The following is a 21,088-nucleotide window of genomic DNA, read 5'->3' on the forward strand; positions in this document are numbered from 1 at the left end:
CTCTTCCACTGGATCTACTTGTTTTTCAAGTGGATCCACTTGGGATTCCAGCTCAGATTTTTGCCTGAGATGGTTTGGTGCATTACAGCCCTAATTACTTTTGTGCCATTAAAATGGAAGAGTCATCAATGGAATTTTAGATTTTGGAGGCACAGAGGAGCTGGTGCAAACCATGAGAGAGAGAGTGACAATGTGAGCATAAACTGGCATCATTTATTGCAAGTTTCTTGGTGTCATTGCATGTTGGTTGCAGGATTCGTATCTTTTTTTTTCTTTTCTTTTTCTAATTTTGCCTTCACTTTGGCCCTTTGTAAATTTGAAAATAACATTTTGCGAACTGTGCCAGGACCTTATCTGGGCCTTCCAGTCTTTAGTGAGGAGTGCTGTCAGTACTCGATACTACAGTACATAACTACTATAGTAGAGAACAGTACAGCACAACTAGTAAATACACGATGAAAGCAACCAAAATAAGCCTTTCAATTTTTTATTGTTTTAATTCTGTTTTCTTGCACCAACACCGTCCATTAAAAATTGAAATAGTGGAGCTGAGACTGGCATGTTCTCACGTGCGAAAATTCTGAACGATCGATTTTTGATCTCTTGCAGTACACACCATTAAATGAGCAGCACCTACACGCATGATCTAGAGCACTGGCTCAAGCAGTTTAGTACATTAGATTTCTACAAATTGTCAAAGCTTGGGCAAAATAGGGTAGTTTAAAGAAATAGTCAATGATCCCACAGAGAGAAATGTGTGATAAACAGCATCAGTTCATATCCATGTTGTCATGTGCCCATGGATTTTGTCCTACAATTATTCTGCTTCTTCATAATTATTCCATTCAAGCTCTGTAGCATCAGACTATCAGTGTTATTAATGAGCAGTTGGCCAGTACCGGAGTGATACACATATACCCACATGAACACATCGAGTGAAACTGAACTCTACAGAAAATGTTTTTTGTAGGAATACATCTGTATTCCATGAGATAAAGTAAGCACACTCCACTTTCCTACTCAGTCAGGTTGCTCCATAAAAGCTAGGTGATGCATGTCGCAGAATACTGTCCAGGGCTGTGAACTGAACATGGGTAAACATGTTGGTTTACACTTTTTCTCAGGAGGTTGGATATCTGCACTCTTTCGTTGCTTAGCACTATAGCTTAGTGGCTTGCACAACTTCCACCCCTTTGGCTGATATTCAAGTGGAGATGGAGATTGGATCTCTTGCAACTTGCATTTCTTTTCTGGAGATGTGCTCTGTGCAAGCAAAAGCTAGTGGATTATCGTCCATCACAGATCACCAGAATATTGCAAATGCAGAGATCACAAACTCGGATAACTGCAGGTTATTAAAAATAAATAAAAATAATTAATAGTTAATAAATAAAGGCTTCACTCTCACTTGGGGGAGAGCTATGAATTACAGGAAATTCACACTACCAAGACATTATCCTCACAGAAATGCTTATGCGTATGTGTAAGAAAACATAAAAAAAACCTGTAGCTTTCCATGTACATAAGTCTGTTACGAGAGCCAATAAGGTTATTCTTGGTAGTTTGAACCACTCTATTGTCGGTTCCATTTGTCCATATCTGAATACTTGCTCTCTTTTGGATTTCAGATAAAGCTTCCATTTACGGTTCGGATCTCAAATAACAAATATATTATTGTAAGTAAATGATACACAGCAGTTACTCTTAAAAGTTTCATATGCACTAAAAGGGGCTTGGTTCTGGATATTCTGTTAAGCAGTTGATTAGCTCTCACCTGCCAATACTAGATGGTTCACATCTTAGGGACTTATAGCAAGGAAGGACGCTTTTGTTGTGTAACTATTTTCCCTCTCTGCATACGGCAAAATATCACTCTTTTTGGCCAACGTTCATTCCCAACTTTTATTGTAATGAAGCTGTGAACAACTGTCGGGCGAATGTGGTTAATGGGCCCTCCTCCAGTAACTTTCATCACCACTTGAGAACTTTGTAAGGGCTTGTGCCGCATAGTGAGACAATTCTAAGCGGTGCTCTGGTCAGAGGTCATGCTATTAGTTTCACAGACAAAAGCTGTTTTTTTTTCCTCACTGAGTGCATAAACGAAGAGAGAGAGAGAGAAAAAACAAAGAGAAAGAGGGTGGGTAACAGTGCTGTCACTCATTTTGTGGCCTTGTTGCAGAACACTTGTCCACTCTGAACAGGCTGCAGCCGCTATTACCTCTGTTAGCACTACTGCTCCTAGATGGCGAATACCTCACTTGCTTCGATATGGTGAGGGTAGTAGAGTATATCAGAGGAAGCTTACTGGGTTCAGACCATTGAAGTAAGGTAAGAGAAAGATGAAAGCTTGGCAGCACATACTGCATACACAGTGGTAGCCACGGTCTGTTAAGTGTATTCGGGCACTATCACTCTAGGAGGTGTTTTTAAATAAAACTATTCCTTTGTTGTGTTCTTCCAATTTATAGCCCTACTTTGTGCGATGAAAATTTGTTATTCATTGATTCCTCAAAATCATTGTGGCCACTGTGCATACGAATACTGAACCGTATACGGAATTCTCAAAGTTTGACTGACTGGTGCATTGATTTTGGACTACCTGCTGGAATTCAAAAGGAGGGTAAAAGAGAACTTGTAGCTACAGAGTTGTGTCAGGTAAAACAGACAGCTTTTCTAAGCATCAAATGTAATATGCTTATCCGTGTGACTGGAAAGTGCAGGTGGATGCGTACTGTGCATTTGTAGAACCACCTGTATTGCCAAACCCAACGGTCCAAAAATTACACTAAATTTGTGACTGTGCAGGTTGCAAACATAGGGAAAGGCAAAGGCACAACCTGTTGTTGTTGTTTTTTTTTTTTTTTGCTATAATATTTGAAAGATGAGCAATCTCCAAACTATTCAGCCTTTATAATGTGCCAGTAGCTAAGGCCAATGAAACACAAACATGCCAACATGCCAGTGAAACACAACTGTTATGACTAAATGACAGCAGTAGACAGCTCTGCAGCTGTGCATTCAAGTGCATCAACTGCCATTCTTTGATTAGCCTTTATAGGTACTGCTTGCGACATACTTGTCTGAAGTAAACAGCTCGCGGCTTATCTTGTCAGAAATCTCCAGCCTTTGCAAGATTATTTTTCCGACTAATAGGCTCGTATGGGGTACTGCCCAATAATGCTACAGTCCCTTCAAGGCAGGGACAGATCCAGACCCTCGTTTTCTTGGGGGGGAAGCAGTTTCTTTGTTGGAACGCGTAGTGCGGGAGGGGAGACAGGTAAATTCAATGTATAAACTGACGTTTTTGCGGGGGCATCATACCCCCCCTCGGAGATCTACCACTGCTTCAGGGGCGGCCAATTCAATACGGGCTGCTGTACCTTTGAATGAAGATTTCAGACACATTTGTGTCACAAGTAGTACACAGTTATGCATTACTTAGCATTTTTGCTATGCATCGTGTGGCAGCTTTGAAGTTGTTCATATACACCATTGTGGATCACTGAAAGGACAAAATAACAGGACAGCTACTCAACTTATTGGAGAACTGCATCATAGGGTAGAAACTGGAGGTATTAGATGGGACACTTTATTCACAGTTGCTTAGTACAGCCAGTGACAGCCATAGAAATGCATACTAATATAGGCATGTTAATGAAATGCACAAGCGAGATTCCCTGTGTTTCTAGAACTGCTGAGACACACAGCAGCTTGAACACCAGAGGACTGTCTGAACCATTGCCGATGAGGGAGTTATTACATTTCACACTTGTGCAAGTCTCAGTCCCAAGGAGGTCTCCTATAGAAGTGAGTCGCATATGCCTGATCAATTCACGGACTACTTCAAATGCTTAAGAGTAGAAGTTGGTAGAGGTAAGTACATTTATATTCTTAGACATGTTTCCGGGTATTCGCAAAGCTGCACACACACTCTGCACAGTCTGCAAGTTTTTGCTGGAGACTCGCGTTCACTCTCTCTCATGTGTAGACTGACAGTAACATTCAAAGTAACTTGTTCAGCAAAAGCATTACTCTGCTTTATGGAGCGGTTGATTAATTCCAAAAGTAGCTTGTCGTGTTGTCAGTGTGGCATAGATGCAGGCCAACTGGTGGACAAACTCCATAGTGCAAAAACCCGAGTCTCGGCACAAACAGTGAGACGCCGCCAACACAAGACTCAAACCAGCAAACGTTTAATTTCCAAACCACATATGTCACATACATATAAACACACCACGTGAGAAAAGGAGGAGGAAAAGGTTGAAAAGGGGCCAACAAAACACAAACCTAAAGGGGGAACACGGTCAACCCCTTGCAGGACCACTGGACAAACAGTACCTCTGGCTGACATTGGACGAGAGCTCAATGAGGGTAGTTTCTACAGTTTTCTGGCTGTGATTTGATATAATTCGACCTTACTGGTGCAAGGTTTTCGGCTGTGGCGAGAAGGGCGATTGCCCCTAACAACAGCACTTGAACGTAGGAAGACAACTAGGGCAGAAGTGCAAGTGTGTTCCTAGGCTCAGTGGCATATTGCTTGAGCGAAAGTGGATTGCGCATTTATGTTGGTGGAGGCAATCGTTGAAGCACGTCATGTTCAATCCTAATCAGTACGTCCTGCACCTGCTCACATTCCTGTCATTAAATTTGTTAGCCTCTGTGTGTCCTAAAAGTTGTGAGCCTCTACGCGTCCAGAACTCCTCTAATCCTGCAACAGTGTTACTTGGATTTTCATCTCTGAAAATGGATTCCCACTCCTGACGCACAGCTCCTATTGGATTTCACCTGTTCTGACTGAGATGTGAATTTTCGACGGTCTCGGCTTGCTCGGAGGGAAATATCCTAACGCATGAAGCTTCTCAATAGGGAGTTTTAGGACAACGTAGAAGTTTCACGATAACATTTCCAAAAACATAAGCCAATCGCCTGATTCCTTTGGAGTGGCTGACATCACGTTGCTCATATCAAATTGACTGACAGCAATAGTCGGAATCGGGGTGGCGCGCAAGATTTCATAACACTCCCTATTACCATATGATTCCTATCCCTTCCACAGCCTTCAATGGTTCCGACTTTTGTTCGTCCAGTGAGTGTAAGTTTCTTCAGGCGAAATTTGTATTGCCCTTGAACTCTGCATGAAAGTGCTTTATTTGTTCCAAACATCCGCCACATTTTTTGTAAAGAGGTAATTCACCTTCTGGTTTCATCAATTTTTCCGCACAACTACCTCAAATCACCTCGCACGACAACACCCCAGGATGTCCAAACTGTAGCCAAACATGTACTACTTTCATCAAGAAAAAAGCGTTCTGTTTCTAAGCATTCCCTACTCTCGTGGGTTTGCTGGATTAGAAAAGTAGCTGCCCCCAGTCTTCTGCTGCCAATATGAACTTTCCAAAACAATTCCTGCTGTTAATCATTCATGCTTAGCCTGGTCATGCGAGGTAAACCACAGCAAAAGGGCTGTTCCCTGCACAAGCATGGCTCCCTTTACTGACAGTGAACCTGTCCCTGGCAGAGGTCGCCCTTGTACCAAAGGTCTTTCTAGGCTAGTGTTGGTCATTGGTTGGTCTTTGTTCAATAATAAATCAACTGTTAGCTGACGACTGTCCATACCGGTAGCAGCTCATAAGCACCCAATGCTCGTAACCTTCAAATACTCATATGCACCAAAGCAAATATGGTGGCTTTGAGCATTTGGTGCTAATGGGCAGAAGGGGAGAACATTCTCATAACCACCAAGAGCCCATAAGCACCAAAAGATGGGACAGTACAAAAGACGTGCCTTCTGTCCTCCCTTTAGAAGGAGGTCTGACGGGGAGAGAAGGAATATATATGCTGGTTCCGGAGGGCTGCTCACACAGCTGAACAATAGAAAGCGCTGGAGACACCTTCATTTTTTGCTTGTTTCTTGAATTGTTCATTTTCTTCTGTTTCTCTTGCGAATTTTGTGTTATATGTGGTATATTACACATTACTTTCGTGAATTTCGTAATGCAACATTATCATCAAAAATTGTACCACGTGAATAATGTGGCATTGATGTTTGCATGGACTATTTGGTCCGACACACATCTGTATTTCCGGTCAATCTCCGACCCAAGGAGCTAAAGCTTGTCATATCAACAAGCTACTGGGTCTCTGAGTTTAGAAACTAGGCAGCGTGGCTTTGACGCTTCTCTTGTCCAGTATACCTTTAACACGCGCATTGCTTAACAAGGAATTCACCGCCATGTCGCGATAAAAAAGCCCAATACTTATAATACCAATGAAGTAAATCAAGCAAAACGTCAGACTGGAGTGAGTGCCGTATGCTAGTAAAGACTCGACAGGATTGACTGTGTTACTCGGAGTACCCTGTTGATAGTTCAAAATCGTAGAGCGCTCGGAATGCAATACATAACCACGCACGATCGGTCCCTGTTTAACTGCGATATGTCAACACTCCAAAGTGCCATCAACCACCATCAACTCCATTTGACGCGCCCGGGGTCCCATTGCTCAAGAACTGAAAATCAACACAACTGACGTCACATCCGGTTTTAGCCACATTCAATTTACCGGATGTAGTTTTACGGCTTTGCTTGTGGCGATCGGTTACATTTTCATTAATATTTTGGGGAAAATGTGTCCTTAATTTTATTAATGTCTAATAAAGCGCATGCATTCTTTTTCACGCGTTGTTTGCGTGCACGACGGAGACTTGAACCGGGATAGTTGTGAACCGCACGTGGTTGTTGTGTACTGTGGACGCCGCTGCACCTGTCTAAGCGTGATTTTTACACCACGTGTTTTGCACGCGTGAAATGTGCGAGATGCAGTCATAGACTGCTTGATTTGGGAGTTTAACAACCAGTATATTAAGTCATTCGCTGTCGGCTTGTGGTGATGAAGCGATCCAACCCCTCCGAAAAAGTGGAAAACTTAACACCGGGCAAAACCAAGTATCGGGTGCACAAAGTGCGATTTTACCAGCCAAGTCCAAAATCAATCAATGTGTTATCTTATGATGGCACACAAGACAAAGTAGCGGTTGTAAGGTATGTTCATTTGCTCTGTTGGTTGTACAGAAACACTTGTTTCTTCATCTGTGTTGCTCCGTTAAGGTGCTGCTTTTTCTATCACCTCTGTTTTACATTGCAGGGCAGATTTTTCAATAGAACTTTGGAACTTGAAATACACTCCATGCATCGAAGGGGTAAGAATGTTTTGAGGCCATTTTGTTTTGTTCCCTTAGTAGGATGCATTGATAGCGGGTTTGTGAACAGAAGCTAAGAGCACTAAGAATGTCTTGATGCTTTCTGTGCATAGCATTTGTAAAACTGCCCCATATGCGACGATACAAGCCTTAAGGCACCACGATTCATTTAAAATATCACGGATTCAACGATGATTAGAAAATAAATTCGCAGCTCACGAGCGTGTACTCTTGCACAAATGTAATTTCATGGTCCAACCAACGCACTAAAATTCAAAACGTTAGAATTACCGCGTTAAATTGTTCCGCATGAGAAACAAAGTTTGTATTGTTCACAAAAATATTATGCTTATGCATGTTATGCTTTCATAATTATGCATATATGTGTTATGTGCCATAGGTGGGGAAGTTACTTTTATTTTGTAGTGCACTACCGTTACTCACTACTTTTCCAAAAAATAACGCGTTACGTTATTCGTTACTCTTGTGGTAGTAGGTAACGCGTTACTAACGCCGTTACTTCTGATAAGTAATGCCGTTACTTTTGCGTTACTTCACCAGTTGTCCTTATAATATGCACCAATTTTATTTGAGTCACATAAGTGCATTCCGCAAATCAATACAAGCAATGTTGGGCACAGACAACGGTCACATGAACACAACTTACAGGTACGATTTATTGCAACGCAGAAGTAGTTGATGTTCAAATTTTTCATTTGTGAGCTTCACCCGTTTTGCTGAGAGGACGTCCTTTGCCATACTAAATACCCGTTCCGCTAAAGCAGATGACGGAATGGCGGAGTTATGGTGTACAAACATCTTCTTGATTGTGGGGTAGCTGTTCAGGGATTCCATGGTGCGGTTTGTCTCGGATCTCAAAAGTTTGAACTCGTCAGAAGGGGAAACACGCCGCCTCTTCACTTTGAAGAAGGCATCATCCGAGGAATCGTCATCGGACGTGGGAGTGGGACTGTGGTGGCGAAAATCTTGCGTATTCTTGTTGAACACGCTGCCAGCGTTGCCGCAGCCAGCATTGCCGCTTTTTGCGTTACTTCAGCTGCAGTATTGCCGAATTTTGGCTGCCCCTCTAAACAACTGATGTAACATGTTGTGTCTATAATAAAGAAAGAAAGAAAGAAAGCATGTATTCCGGCTCGAAAAACTATTTTGCGAATATATGCAGATGAAACAAGTCGTGAGCATGTTGCACGTGAATCGTATGAACCATCATAACCTTCTTAATCGTTAACCTTCATCAAAGAAACCATCATACCTTCTTGCGACAGCGCTCTTGACCTCATCTGCTAACTGCCGCAGAACTACAGATGTGGCAGTTCATGCATTGCCCGGCGTAGCGACCAGAGTGTGGGAAGCAACACGCCCAAGTACATGTAGTGTTCTCCTTGAACAATGTCGAGAGCCTTGGCCACTGGCTGCATCACCTATAGTTAGAAGAGCAGCCATAAGTTACTGAGATAAGGAACCTAACACTGGATAAGAGACCCATACCGTGCAGGATGAAACGACTTACTGTTGTATACTCCAAGATGAATGTCAGGTCGCCGTCTTGAAATCTCTGCACGTTTAGTGCGTCGCACATATCGTCGAGTACTTTCTGTGGAGTTAGCCGCAGCTGATGCAAGGCGTTGTACAGAGAGTTCCACCTTGGCAAGCAAGGTAGAAGCAGTTGACGTTCCATGTGCTTGGTAATTATTTTGGAAGCCACAGTGGAATGTTGCTGTTTCCTCCAAAGAATTTTGCATTTTGCGACACTCGCTTATACACGGGGTCATTGAGCGCTGCATTGCTGTCGACAATTGCCACAAGGTTCAGTGTGTGCGCTGCGCACCATTCATGTTTCGGGAGAAGTGGTACCATGTCGGCGTCCTCTTCCGAGAGACAAGATTTGCAGGTAGAATGCTGTAGATATCTTCCCCTACTGCTTCGTCGTCTTCAGCTCCCGCTGTGTCGCTTATCCCGAACACCCTAAAACAATTGTTTATATGAAAATGCGTTAGAAACCTCTAAGCAACACCACATGATGTACTGGTACATACCTGAATGCTTTTACGAAATTCGATGCATTATCTGTTACCGTCCTGCATACTTTGTTCAGGATCTGGTATTCTGTGAAGACTTCATTGAGGGCAGCTGCCAGAACGCTGAAGGTGTGGTGACCTGTTATGCATCTGCACGACAGCACTGCGCTCCTTCTCTCTTGCTTCTCGTCGTCGATCCAATGTGGCGTCACCGCTAAGAAGCTCCTACAATGAAAGTGTCATCTAGCTATTAAAATTGGTTTTCGCCACGACGTCAACATACCTAAAACCAAGGAAGGACACTTACCTACGAAACGACGTCCAGCAGTCGGCAGTGCAACAGACTAGGCTTGCTTGTCGCAGATGATTCTTCATGTTGGTTTTCATAGTGACGAATGCAGCAGATATTCGGTCAACCAGAGTTTTTCTCGACATTACATGTGCGCTTGGGTACAAAGTTTTCACAAGCCTGACGAAGTCTGTGCTTTCGACAACGGAAAATGGTTGGAAAGTCCCTATTACGAAGCTTGTGATTGCTGAATCCACCTGAGCTCGTGAAGGTTGTCTGGAGACAGGACCCTGTAGGCTTTCAGTTATGGTGGCTTGCTTTCCTCCTGTTGTCTCCACCGATGATTGTGTCCTATTCTGTGCGTATTCTTTCATTTTCGCCGGATGCAGCGCCCACACATTGCATGTAACGGATGACTTAGAAACATAATGCAAAAATAAGTATACGCTTTTGTACAATATTGAAACACAACACAATTGCTAAACGTAAACCAGCTACTAACTTTGGGATGCTCATTTACCTGAAGGTGCTTCTTTAGGTTTGATGATGACCTGATGCTTGTGGAATATGCCTTGCTCGACGGGATGCATAGCTTGCATAGCACCGTGAAATTCCTCCCATCGCAATTAATTACTTCAAAATAATACGGAGTTAGCTCCGTCCAGAAAAAAGGAACGTTCTTGTCCGCTGATTCCAGGTCACCTTTTGACCAGTGAGTGCTCCTTGTCAAGGTTGATAGAGACTGTGACCTTTTATCTCACACAGTAGGAAATCCAAACAGCCAATCCATTGGTACTTTGTTACTTGTTCAGAGGGTAGAGGCTATTTTTCTGTCGCTTTTGCCCCATTCGAGAAAGCGGGAAAGAAAGATAAGAAAAATGCGGGAGGGAGTGAAAAATAGAGGTGGTAAGCAAAGGTGAGACCTCAACCAGGGTACGTCAATAATCCTTCTTTTGCGTTCTTCGTGGGTGCCGGTGTGACCTTGTCATTGTTGAAGATGAATAGAAAAAAACTGGGATTTTCCCGGATTCTGCAGGCACGGTCCTCGCTCAACCTTTAGACGATGAAGCAATGTTCCCGAATACGCAGTAACGCATAACGCCGTTACGCGTTAGTTAGTAAAAATGTAATGACGTTACGTTACTCATTACTTTTCTCTCAAATGTAGTGCGTTACCATATTTCACTACTCGAATGTAACGTGTTACCGGTAACGCACTACTTTGTAACGCGTTATTCCCCACCTCTGTTATGTGCTTACGTACAACCTGAACCATTCCTGCCATGACTGCGAGCAGGCAATCAGCACTATCGAATTGAAACTAATTTTATATGGTGGCTTACATATGGCACCGTGCTCTGCCATTGCCCACAAGGAGGATGAAGTCTAACAGGACCTTGCCACCTGTGAACCATTTCACTGAAGGGATTATGCAAATCTGAACTGGGCTTAGATGGCAATGGTGGATGAGCTTCCGTGCACACATCAAATTCTTCAAGTGCTATTTCAGTCCAAACCTCCTGAAATGCATAGATGTCATCAGTGTTACTACTGGTGGTATTTTCCTCATGAAAGCAATTAATTTATGAAGAATTTCCAGCAGAATGTGTGTGCTACAGCTATGTGTGGAATAGCAGGGTGCACAGCTAATGAGTGTGCCATGAATGAGAATCCTCCGTGTGTTCCATATAGAGTTCATTCACTGACGGTACCCCTCCAGATGGGACTAGCTTTGAAAAGGAGAAATCGTCGCAATGATGTAGGTCCCTCGATGTTTGGTTCCAGTTTTCGTTCGGTGCCGTTACGCTATTTAGAGGACTATTAACGTTCAAAACATGGAAATTACTCGGATTGTGGTACAAATAATATTCACACAGTACAGTAACTCTGAAACATCAAATGTACGATGAATGCGATGTGGGTGAAAGCCTGGGCAGTCAGCCTATGGACATACGTTATGGCGGCAAATCTGCTAGCGACAGTGGTGCTCTCCAGTGAGTGACGTCATGTGAATAAACCCTAAAAAGGGATAAAAATATAGAATAAACCCTACTGCCTTGGATAGTGCCCTTCCATAAATCATGTTCTGTCTCCAGTATTCATTTAAATTTTCTGGTGCTCTATACCTGTGCTTATGCATTGTGTTTGTTGTAGGTGATCCCAAGTGATCCAGACACTTCTATTGAAGCGGCAGCATGGTTCAATGGGATGCTGTTCACTACTGGTCTTAATGCGCACATTACGCAGTATAACCTAGCCACATTGCAACCAAAGGTAATAATCACAAACCTTTAGCCAGGAAAGGGATCCTTGTGATGAGCGGAATATCGGTCCAACTTATCGTGGCATGCATTGCTAGGCACACATTCCCTTTGCCTGATGCTAAGAACACTATGTCCAGTTGAGTCCCTCACAACCCACCTCAGCTTCCAGTGCCATTTGAGCAGGGATAATATGTTACAAAAAGCATATACAGGGTGTCCCAGAAAACGTGTCATTGAATTATAATAAAAAGCTACGCCACCTAGAATCATGCGGTCAATGGCATTTGTTCTTGTTAGGTTTTTCCCACCTCCTGATGTGAATGTCATGTATCGTAAGTTTAATTATGTAAATATTTGCGAACTGAACTCGGAAATTTGCCAAGTATAGGTCGCTTTTTTACCCCACCAATATGAAGAGCGTGCCGAATTCACTCAAATTCATGATAATTGACAGTGATATTCACGAGCTATCCCATCGGAAAAAATAGCCGAATATCATGCTTTTCGGAGCACCGGACCACAACGCGCGATGACTTTTTGAGCGCAATCGCTCTCAGTCCGACAAAAGGAGGTTCCAAAGCCAGCCCACAGAGTGATAGTAGAAAAAGTAACAGATCCTAAAATTGGGAGAGGGAAAGCATTATCCCAGCGAAAGTCGGACGTGATAAGCCATGCCTGTTTTATCTCTTTCTGCGATGCCGGGGTGGGCTGGGTTTCCAACCTCCTTTCGTCGGACTGACAAGGATTGCGCTGAAAAATTCATTGTGCACTATTCTGTGGGAACTCCGTAGAGCACGATGTTCGGCTATTTTTTCCGATGGGATAGCTCCTGAAGATCCCTGTCAATTATCATTAATTTGAGTAAATTAGACACGCTCTTCACATTGGTGGGGTAAAAAAGTGACCTTTACTTGGCAAATTTCCGACTTATGCTTGCAAAAATTTACAGAATTAAATTTACGTTACACGACATTCACATGATGAGGTGGCAAAAACCCAGTAAGAACAAATGCAATTGACCGCGTGACTCTAGGTGGTGTAGTTTTTTAATTATAATTCAATGACATGTTTTCTGGGACACCCTGTATATTACACATTTCATTTTAATGTGGCATTCCCGACTACCAGCAGCACAACCATTTGCTTTCATCTGTGGCACGCTTTTCATCACACAAGGTGAATTGTTCTGCATATGACCCTCTGCATATATTGGTCTTCCACTGTAGTTGTGGGTGGGAAGGTGAAATTAGGTGTGGCCTGAGACAGACTCTCCTGCAGTCTGCAGTGGTCATTTCCCAAAGGCATTAAAGGTGCAGTTCCTACATTCTTTAGTCCCCCTACAGTCCCTATTGTTGTATTCCTAGGTGGATCCTAAGAGCATATTATTTCAGGTCCTATCCTATTTTCAGCATCCTATTTCAGATGAACACAAATTTTGTGATAGCAAGTGCATTTGTACCTTTTGGTATGTTGGAAACCAAGTTTCCTCTCTATTGTTAAAATTTGAGCAGTGTAGTGTGTACGAAAGTCTCTGCTTTGGCATAATTTTTAAGTTGTCGTTGCCTTTCTTGCAGTATTCTGTTGCTGTCACATCGGGTCCGGGTTGGTGCTTGGCAGTCAATCGTCACCGAGCACACATTGCAGTGAGTACACTCTTTTGTATGTTTCCTAGAATTCGGTGTAGACATCTCCAAAGTATGCGAGTTGTTCATCAAGCGAATTGGAGCAATAGGAGGCCCAGGCTCCTAGGTGCCTTGTAATCCACGCATAAGGCCCAACCTTCTCTACAACTTTTCAAAGATACACAGAATTCCGGAAGTTTTGCGGAGTCTAAGGTTTGCTACAGAGTTTCGTGAAACAATGCTTCTTTGCTGGGGATCGCAGTTTCGGGACAAGACATGGACGGTCAGTAAAGGCATATCGCCTATCCGAGAGAAAAACTAATGTGCTCGCTCCACGCACCTCACGATGGCAACACTGGCTGAGCTTGCGCTGCGTTTCTACCACTTTCATTTTGCTTTCATCTGTGGCATCTCAACGTGCATGTTTCTTGTGCTGAGCACAGTGGCTAAATGTTCCCACTTGGGCAACAAGGATGCAATAGATAATAGATGCACTTTATCTAAAATCCTTATCACACGATCTCTCTCATTATGACAACATTCCCACATTACGAAAGGTAGCACTGACCGTGACATGACCCCCTTCTGTGTCAAACTAACTCACCACATCAAGCCTTTGACATAATTAACTTTTGGGTCAGATTGGGAACGCTCAACCCCACTTTGGCATCTGTAGCGGTGAGATACCTGTCAGTGCGAATAAACTCTGTAGATGCTGAAACGTCATTCAGCAGATATAAACTGAGAGTCAGCAACAAACGTCACTCATTAATCGAAGAAAACACGAAGTACCACCTGATACTTGTAGCTAAGCATCAGAAAGACTTCAAGACTACAATAATACTTTGAACTTGTAGTCTTTCTATGTCACACAAAGTAATAAAGAGGGTAGTTTCATTTTAAATCGAACAACGTGTGAAAGTCGTATTTTTTAATTCGCCCAGAAAAAATATATGTTAGAGGACAGCTCAAACGACGCAAATCGCGCCATGTGCGGCGCTCGTGCATGGAGTAGTTTCCGCGTAGGAGAGGAGGAAAGTCTGAGGCTGCTTGGGCGCGCTTTCTTCTGGACCGACTTTGACGGGATCTAGCACCGCTGCTTTTATGTCTAGGAACTGGAGAGTTTTTGTGATTATAGGCTGCACCATAGACACTGTCGACAGCCACCCACAGAACTCTGAGAGTCACAGATTTTGTGTTAAAAAATGCCAAACACTGCGTAAACGTTCAAAAAGGGCAAACTTTGTTACCAATTTGCTTCATGACGGAACCTCTGAGAACATTGAGCTAAGTGCCATTCGATAGGACATTAAAAGAGCTTTCGTGCTGTATAGAGTTAATTTTTCTCAGCCCAGTGGTTTCTGTGTTATTAGCTTGAGAATCACACATGGTAGGCGAAAATTGCCAATGTTGCGTCTCAATTTTCTCAAAAATGCCATCTTCAATTTCCTTGATTATTTTTGAAAAGGTCGCGTCATGTCTCTACTTTAGACGCCAAGTGAGACAATCTTTTATTTTTGCTTGAGAGACGCGCAGCGATTTTTTTTGTCAGGCAGGGTGCATGAGGCTCCGGCCTTGCGCGCCCCACCCACGAGCACGCGACCTTCAACCTCCTCTTTGCTACAGGTGTACCGCTGACGGAGAAATCAATGACCACACTGCGTGAGCTTGTTGTGGTATCCCCAGAGCGTCACTTTACGTTTACCCAATGGTCTCCCAGTTCCGTCAGGCTCTTTCAAACCGTGGCAGAGTACATGAGTTGCCTGTGCGCCCTTGACGAGGAGCCCCAGTTCGACGAACATACCGACAAAGCAGTGAGAAGAAACGAAGCGCTTCGTAAAGATCTTTATACACTGGTAACATCGTAGCTTTTGTTTCAGGTTGTCTCCAGCCCCTCAGGCAGTGATGAAAGGCACATCCTTTTCATTGGTAAAAGAACGAAAAACGAAAGTTTCGAAAAACGTATAATGTGCCCATTGCGAGACCCCTGAAGGTGATGGCTGCCACCATTGGATTAGCATCATCCGATAGCTTTAGACTTGTCCTTTCACATGATATAAAGTGAGTGGGTTCAAGCGCATGGATGCCAGAAGGACTACCGATGACCACACCGATGGTTTAAGGTACCTACGGCTACCGGAAACTAGGGATTTTAGTTGTGCGTTGTTCTGTCGGAAATTTGGATTCCCACGGTGACACTGACACATCTCGTGGAGAGCTAACGTGTTATACTTGAGAGCAGCAACATACTGTCATCACAGTGGTCTTACGGGTTTTGTACCATCCGTCGTGGTTCCGAAATAACGCTACGGAGCATAAAACTAATTAAATAGAGCATGCACACCTTCGGAACTATCGCTTATTGCGGCCAAGCTAAGAGGTGGCTGCAATCACGCGGCCACAAGTTTGTGTTCCCAGGTGTTGTAACTTTCTGACCCCCGTGGCCGTAGTTCTGCCGCCTTAATATTAACTCGCACGACAGCCTCATAGCGTGCGTATGTGCATTGCCTCAAGCACATGTGCGGGAGAATACTGAATATGCGCACGTTCGTACGCACACGGCGTGCGTGCGACTCCCATGAAAGAGCGTAACAGCAAGTTCAAGTCGCCCACGAAAGTATTGCCCTGCGTCTCGAAAGAAAAAAAAAATAAACAAGGCACCATAAGTGCAAAATAAGTACATAATGCAACATCTGGGCATTAAATTACAAAGCAAAGACTACGAAGCAAAACGCGCTCTAAACATACGAAGAGCGCCTTTGTGTGGAAACATCGCTCCACGGAAAGGTAGCCCTACGTCTCAATCAAAAAGAGAAAAGGTACTTTACCAGCAGCGCAAAGCACCGCCATAATTTCGCCCCTGTGGAATAAATCGTGAAAAATATTCCGGCTTTTTAGAAATAATTAAGATCGAACATGCAAAATTTTCACGTACCACTCGTGGTTTTTCGATACTAGGCGGACAAAGAATGCGCTTGAACCCAGTCACTTTATATCATGTGAAAGGACATGTGTAAAGCTATCGGATGATGCTAATCCAATGGTGGCAGCCATCACCTTCAGGGGTCTCGCGATGGGCACATTTTACGTTTTTCGAAACTTTCAGTTTTTGTTCTTTTACCAATGAAAAGGATGTGCCTTTCATCACTGCCTGAGGGACTGGAGACAACCTGAAGCAAAAGCTACGATGTTACCAGTGGATAAAGATCTTTACGAAGCGCTTCGTTTCTTCTCACTGCTTTGTCGGTATGTTCGTCGAACTGGGGCTTCTCGTCAAGGGCGCACAGGCAACTCATGTACTCTCCCACAGTTTGAATGAGCCTGACGGAACTGGGAGACCATTGGATAAACGTAAAGTGACGCTCTGGGAACAGTACAACAAGCTCACGCAGTGTGGTCATTGATTTCTGCGTCAGCGGGACACCTGTAGCAAAGAGGAGGTTGAAGGTCGTGTGCTCGTGGGTGGGGCGCGCAAGACCGGAGCCTCGTGCACACTGCCTGACAAAAAAAAATCGCTGCGCGTCTCTCAGGCAAAAATAAAAGATTATCTCACTTGGCGTCTAAAGTAGAGACATGACGCCACCTATTCAAAAATAATCAAGGAAATCGAAGATGGCATTTTTGAGAAAATTGAGATGCAACATTGGCAATTTTCGCATACCATGTGTGATTCTCAAGCTAATAACACAGAAACCACTGGACTGAGAAAAATTAACTCTATACAGCACGAAAGCTCTTTCAATGTCCTATCGAATGGCACTGAGCTCAATGTTCTCAGAGGTTCAATCATGAAGCAAATTGGTAACAAAGTTTGCCCTTTTTGAACGTTTACGCCAAGTTTGGCATTTTTTAACAGAAAATCTGTGACTCTCAGAGTTCTGTGGGTGGCTCTTGACAGTGTCTATGGTGCAGCGTATAATCACAAAAAGCTTCCAGTTCCTAGACATAAAATTAGCGGTGCTAGATCCCGTCAAAGTCGGTCCGGAAGAAAGCGTGCCCAAGCAGCCTCAGACTTTCCCCCTCTCCTACGCGGAAACTACTACACGCACGAGCGTCGCACGTGGCGCGATTTGCGTCGTTTGAGCTGTCCTCTAACATATATTTTTTCTGGGCGAATTAAAAAATACGACTTTCACACGTTGTTCGATTTAAAATGAAACTACCCAAGAGTGATTCCATCTCAACTTAGGCAAGGTGGGGCACCATCAGTAATTTTTATTGAAAAAATATATGTTGTAGCCTGGCTCAGATTGAGAAGGGAACAGCAAGTATTTGTTCTCTAGTTTTCGTAGTTCCCGAGAAAAAAAATCCGAAAGAATGTGGCAGGTCTGACGCGCTTTCAGGTATAGGGATTTTGGCGTTCAATATCTTTCCAACGAACGCGTTCACGGCTTTGAATTTTTTTGCTCGCACTGTCAGCTATGTTGGCTTCTAGTGATTGGGTTCAGTTCCGGCAGGGATTTTCTTATTTTGCAGCTAAGAATGCGCAAAGTTGGTGGCGACAACGAAAATCGCTCTTATTCTTGCGGCACTTGTGTACGTGCCAGTGAAACGAGAAAGGTATCGCCGTGTAGCGGAGACTGAGCGAGACGGCGAATAATCGGCGAACACTTTATTCTAGCTGCTTAGCTGCGGTAGCTCTTAGACAGAACTAAGGTAAAGAATGCTCCGACTGGGAGCTCACAAGCTTTTATACACAGCAGTGAACATTGTAGAAAACACGCGTCGGTGGAGAGAAGAAAATACCGAAGCTTCTCCGAGGCCACCTCGCCGTCCGTTATTACTGTTCCGTGTGGTTGCTTCAAAGATGATACGTGGCAATAGTGTCCTTGTGAAGCCTTGTGCTGCTTTTGACATCCTGGGGAAAATATTCGACTCTTTGGGTTCTCAAATAGCAGCACGAACAGCACGGGCGGCCGTCACAAGAAAAACATTAATATTGACCAGTTATTTTCTCGCGGTGCTTGCATTGTCATTACATGTACCACAGTCGGACACTGAAACTTTGGCATGCTCTAACTTTTATTATGCAAGGAAAAAAACCTTCAGGTTTCTGTGCACCCAAATATCATACGCAGAAGCATGTGCCTACGGAGTTTGAAGAATTTTCGAGGTGGGGTTTCTTAGATATGAGCGCTTAAAAACTGCATTTTTTGAAATGTCACGTGTTGTAGACGCTTCCATGCGTGACAGCAACCTGGCCTAGACTCCTAAATTTGATACCAAATTATAGAGCTCATTCTCCGCTACACGGAGATATCTTTCTCGTTTCACTGGCATCTACACGAGTGCCGCAATAGCCGCAAGAATATGAGCGATTTTCGTCGCCGCCACCAACTTTGTGTATTTTTAGCTGGAAAATAACAAAATCTCCGTTGGAACTGAACCCAAGCACCAGAAGCCAACATAGCTGACAGTGCGAGGAAAAAAAATTCAAAGCCGTGAACGCGTCCGTTGGAAAGATATTGAACGCCAAAATCGCTATGCCTGAAAGTGCGTCGGACTGGCCATATTCTTTCGGTTTTTTTTTTTCTCGGGAACTACGGAAACTAGAGAAAAAATACTTGATGTTCCATTCGCAATGTGAGTCAGGCTACAACATATATTTTTTCAATAAAAATCACTGATGGTGCCCGGACCACCTTGCCTGAGTTGAGATGGAATCACTCTAAAGACTGTTTTTTTTCTGCATATGGCAACTCTGACGACCTAGGCATGAAACAGTTTGCAGCAGAAAATTGCAGAATCTCTTTGCCCCTGCCGCAGAATTTTCCCCTTTCGCATAGTACCCATGTGGGGTTGATAACCAGTCCAGTCATTTGAAGCTGTAGAGGAAGGAAGATCCTTCCACAGTCTTGGACCACGCATGTCCCTTGTCCGCCTAGGCATTGTAGGAATTCCATCAGTATGGCGAGCAAAGCTGCAATATGCAAGAAGAAGATATAGACAGCCCATTCATGAAGATTGCAGACATTCAGGAGCAAGCAAAAGCTGCTCTTCAGCTGGATATCCCGAAGTCCACCATGGGTGACATTCTGTGCTGCTAGGACAGATGGCTGGACGCGGAGAAAGAAAATGCCAGCGCCGTCCGAGAGCGTGCCGGACGAGAAGGCAAGCTCAAAGAGGCTCGGCTCACCTGGTTTGCAGACATCCAGAGTGTGGACAGTTTCATATACAAGCCTATCATATACAAGACAGTTTCATATACAAGATAAATACAAGCCTCGTGGACAGCTCAAAATACCATGTTTCACTTATCCGGATGCCCCGCTATCACACACATTACACTACATTTTCACTAAGAACAGTCAGGTCCGGATAAACGGGGGTTGACTGTATTATGCAGATAAAGTAAAAATAATAAATTGGTTGTCATCGTTACATTGGTTACATTATATTAGCACACATGTGGTGTATTTTGTGCGCCAATTAAATTCTGTAACCTATAGTGTTGTACAGTAGTATTTGTCACAAAAATATTCAGTGTACATGTTTTGCAGAAGGTACTCCTGGCTATAATGTCTCGATACATTTTCGGTGCACTCAATTTGTGCAGTTATTACATACTTGGTGGAATTCGCTCCTGCTAGAGAGGATCAGTAGAGCTGTGCGAATAGCAAAATTTCCATTGCGAACAGTTTCCGAATATTTCGCTTACACTGCGAATCGAATTTGAATATCAGAAAAGGCCCAATTCGAATAGTTTCGAATACCTCGTGGCGAAATATTTTGTGCTGTTCTGCTCCAAACATGTGAGCCCTAATGATGAAAGAAGGAAGCCAGCTGCAGGACAGCTGGCTAACCTTTTCAGTGCCTTCCTTCTTTCATCATTAATTTCTTAGACATATGAGGCTTTGTATGTATTTGTCCCTTCTGTGTGCCGGCCTCAGAACATCAATTGCCATCATGTGAGCCTTTTCCACCAGCATAACGTATCGTGAGAGAAGGGCCCCTCTGTGTTAAGCATGGTAGACTGCATCAGTGGTATGAACTGCATTGAGAGTTAGTTAACATGTTCCATGCAGCCTGTTTTGTGTGCATCCCCTCATTTCTCTGTTTACACCGTGAATTTCCTGTGCTTTTTTTTAGAAGCCGCACATATTTCCATCTGTTACTGAACATAACTCTCAAAGTTGAACGTACATTTACTGGAACTTGCAATGCCCAGAGTACAGTGTTGACCATGAGCTCACAAAATTTGTAGGCGTTAGTGACAGAATATTGTGAGCAGTGTAAAGCGGGCTTCACCTAACGCTCGAGAGTAATGAGGTAAAGCCTACTTCCAGAATGAAACCGCCCACCAAAAGAGCAATTGCAGTAACGTGAAGTGGGCTTCGCCTAACCCTTGGATGTAATGAGGCGAAGCGCACTTGCAGATAGGCGATAGCGGCACCTCGTTTCAGTACTACGTATTCGAAAATATTCAAAAATTTCGAATACTGAAAATAGGTTGCAAATAGCATTCGAATAGCATCAGATATTCGTTTCATATTCGAAATTTCGCATATTCGCACAGCTCTAAACTCTCTAAACAGCTCTAAAAAATATCAGTATCTAAACATATTGTTCAAACTTCAGATTAATGCTATAACCTTTAACATGGTTCTTGTCATACTAGCATTTGAGAGTTCAGTGCACATTGTTGAATTTACCAGGTTACAACTAAAAATCACATT

General features: G+C 43.5%; 1 protein-coding gene across 2 annotated transcripts in view; it reads left to right on the top strand.

The window, feature by feature from the left end:
* The first annotated feature begins 6,717 nt into the window (after positions 1-6,717).
* Positions 6,718-21,088, top strand: part of LOC135377952 (U3 small nucleolar RNA-associated protein 4 homolog) — a 39,356-nt gene continuing 24,985 nt past the window's right edge. For both annotated transcript variants that reach the window (XM_064610738.1, XM_064610739.1), the window contains exons 1-4: positions 6,718-7,040; positions 7,144-7,198; positions 11,681-11,800; positions 13,365-13,433. In XM_064610738.1, coding sequence (XP_064466808.1) covers positions 6,889-7,040; positions 7,144-7,198; positions 11,681-11,800; positions 13,365-13,433 — 396 coding nt within the window. In that variant the 5' untranslated portion in view covers positions 6,718-6,888. The remainder of the gene's footprint in view (positions 7,041-7,143; positions 7,199-11,680; positions 11,801-13,364; positions 13,434-21,088) is intronic.

Source organism: Ornithodoros turicata, chromosome 1, assembly GCF_037126465.1.
Source record: "Ornithodoros turicata isolate Travis chromosome 1, ASM3712646v1, whole genome shotgun sequence".
NCBI lineage: Eukaryota > Metazoa > Arthropoda > Arachnida > Ixodida > Argasidae > Ornithodoros > Ornithodoros turicata.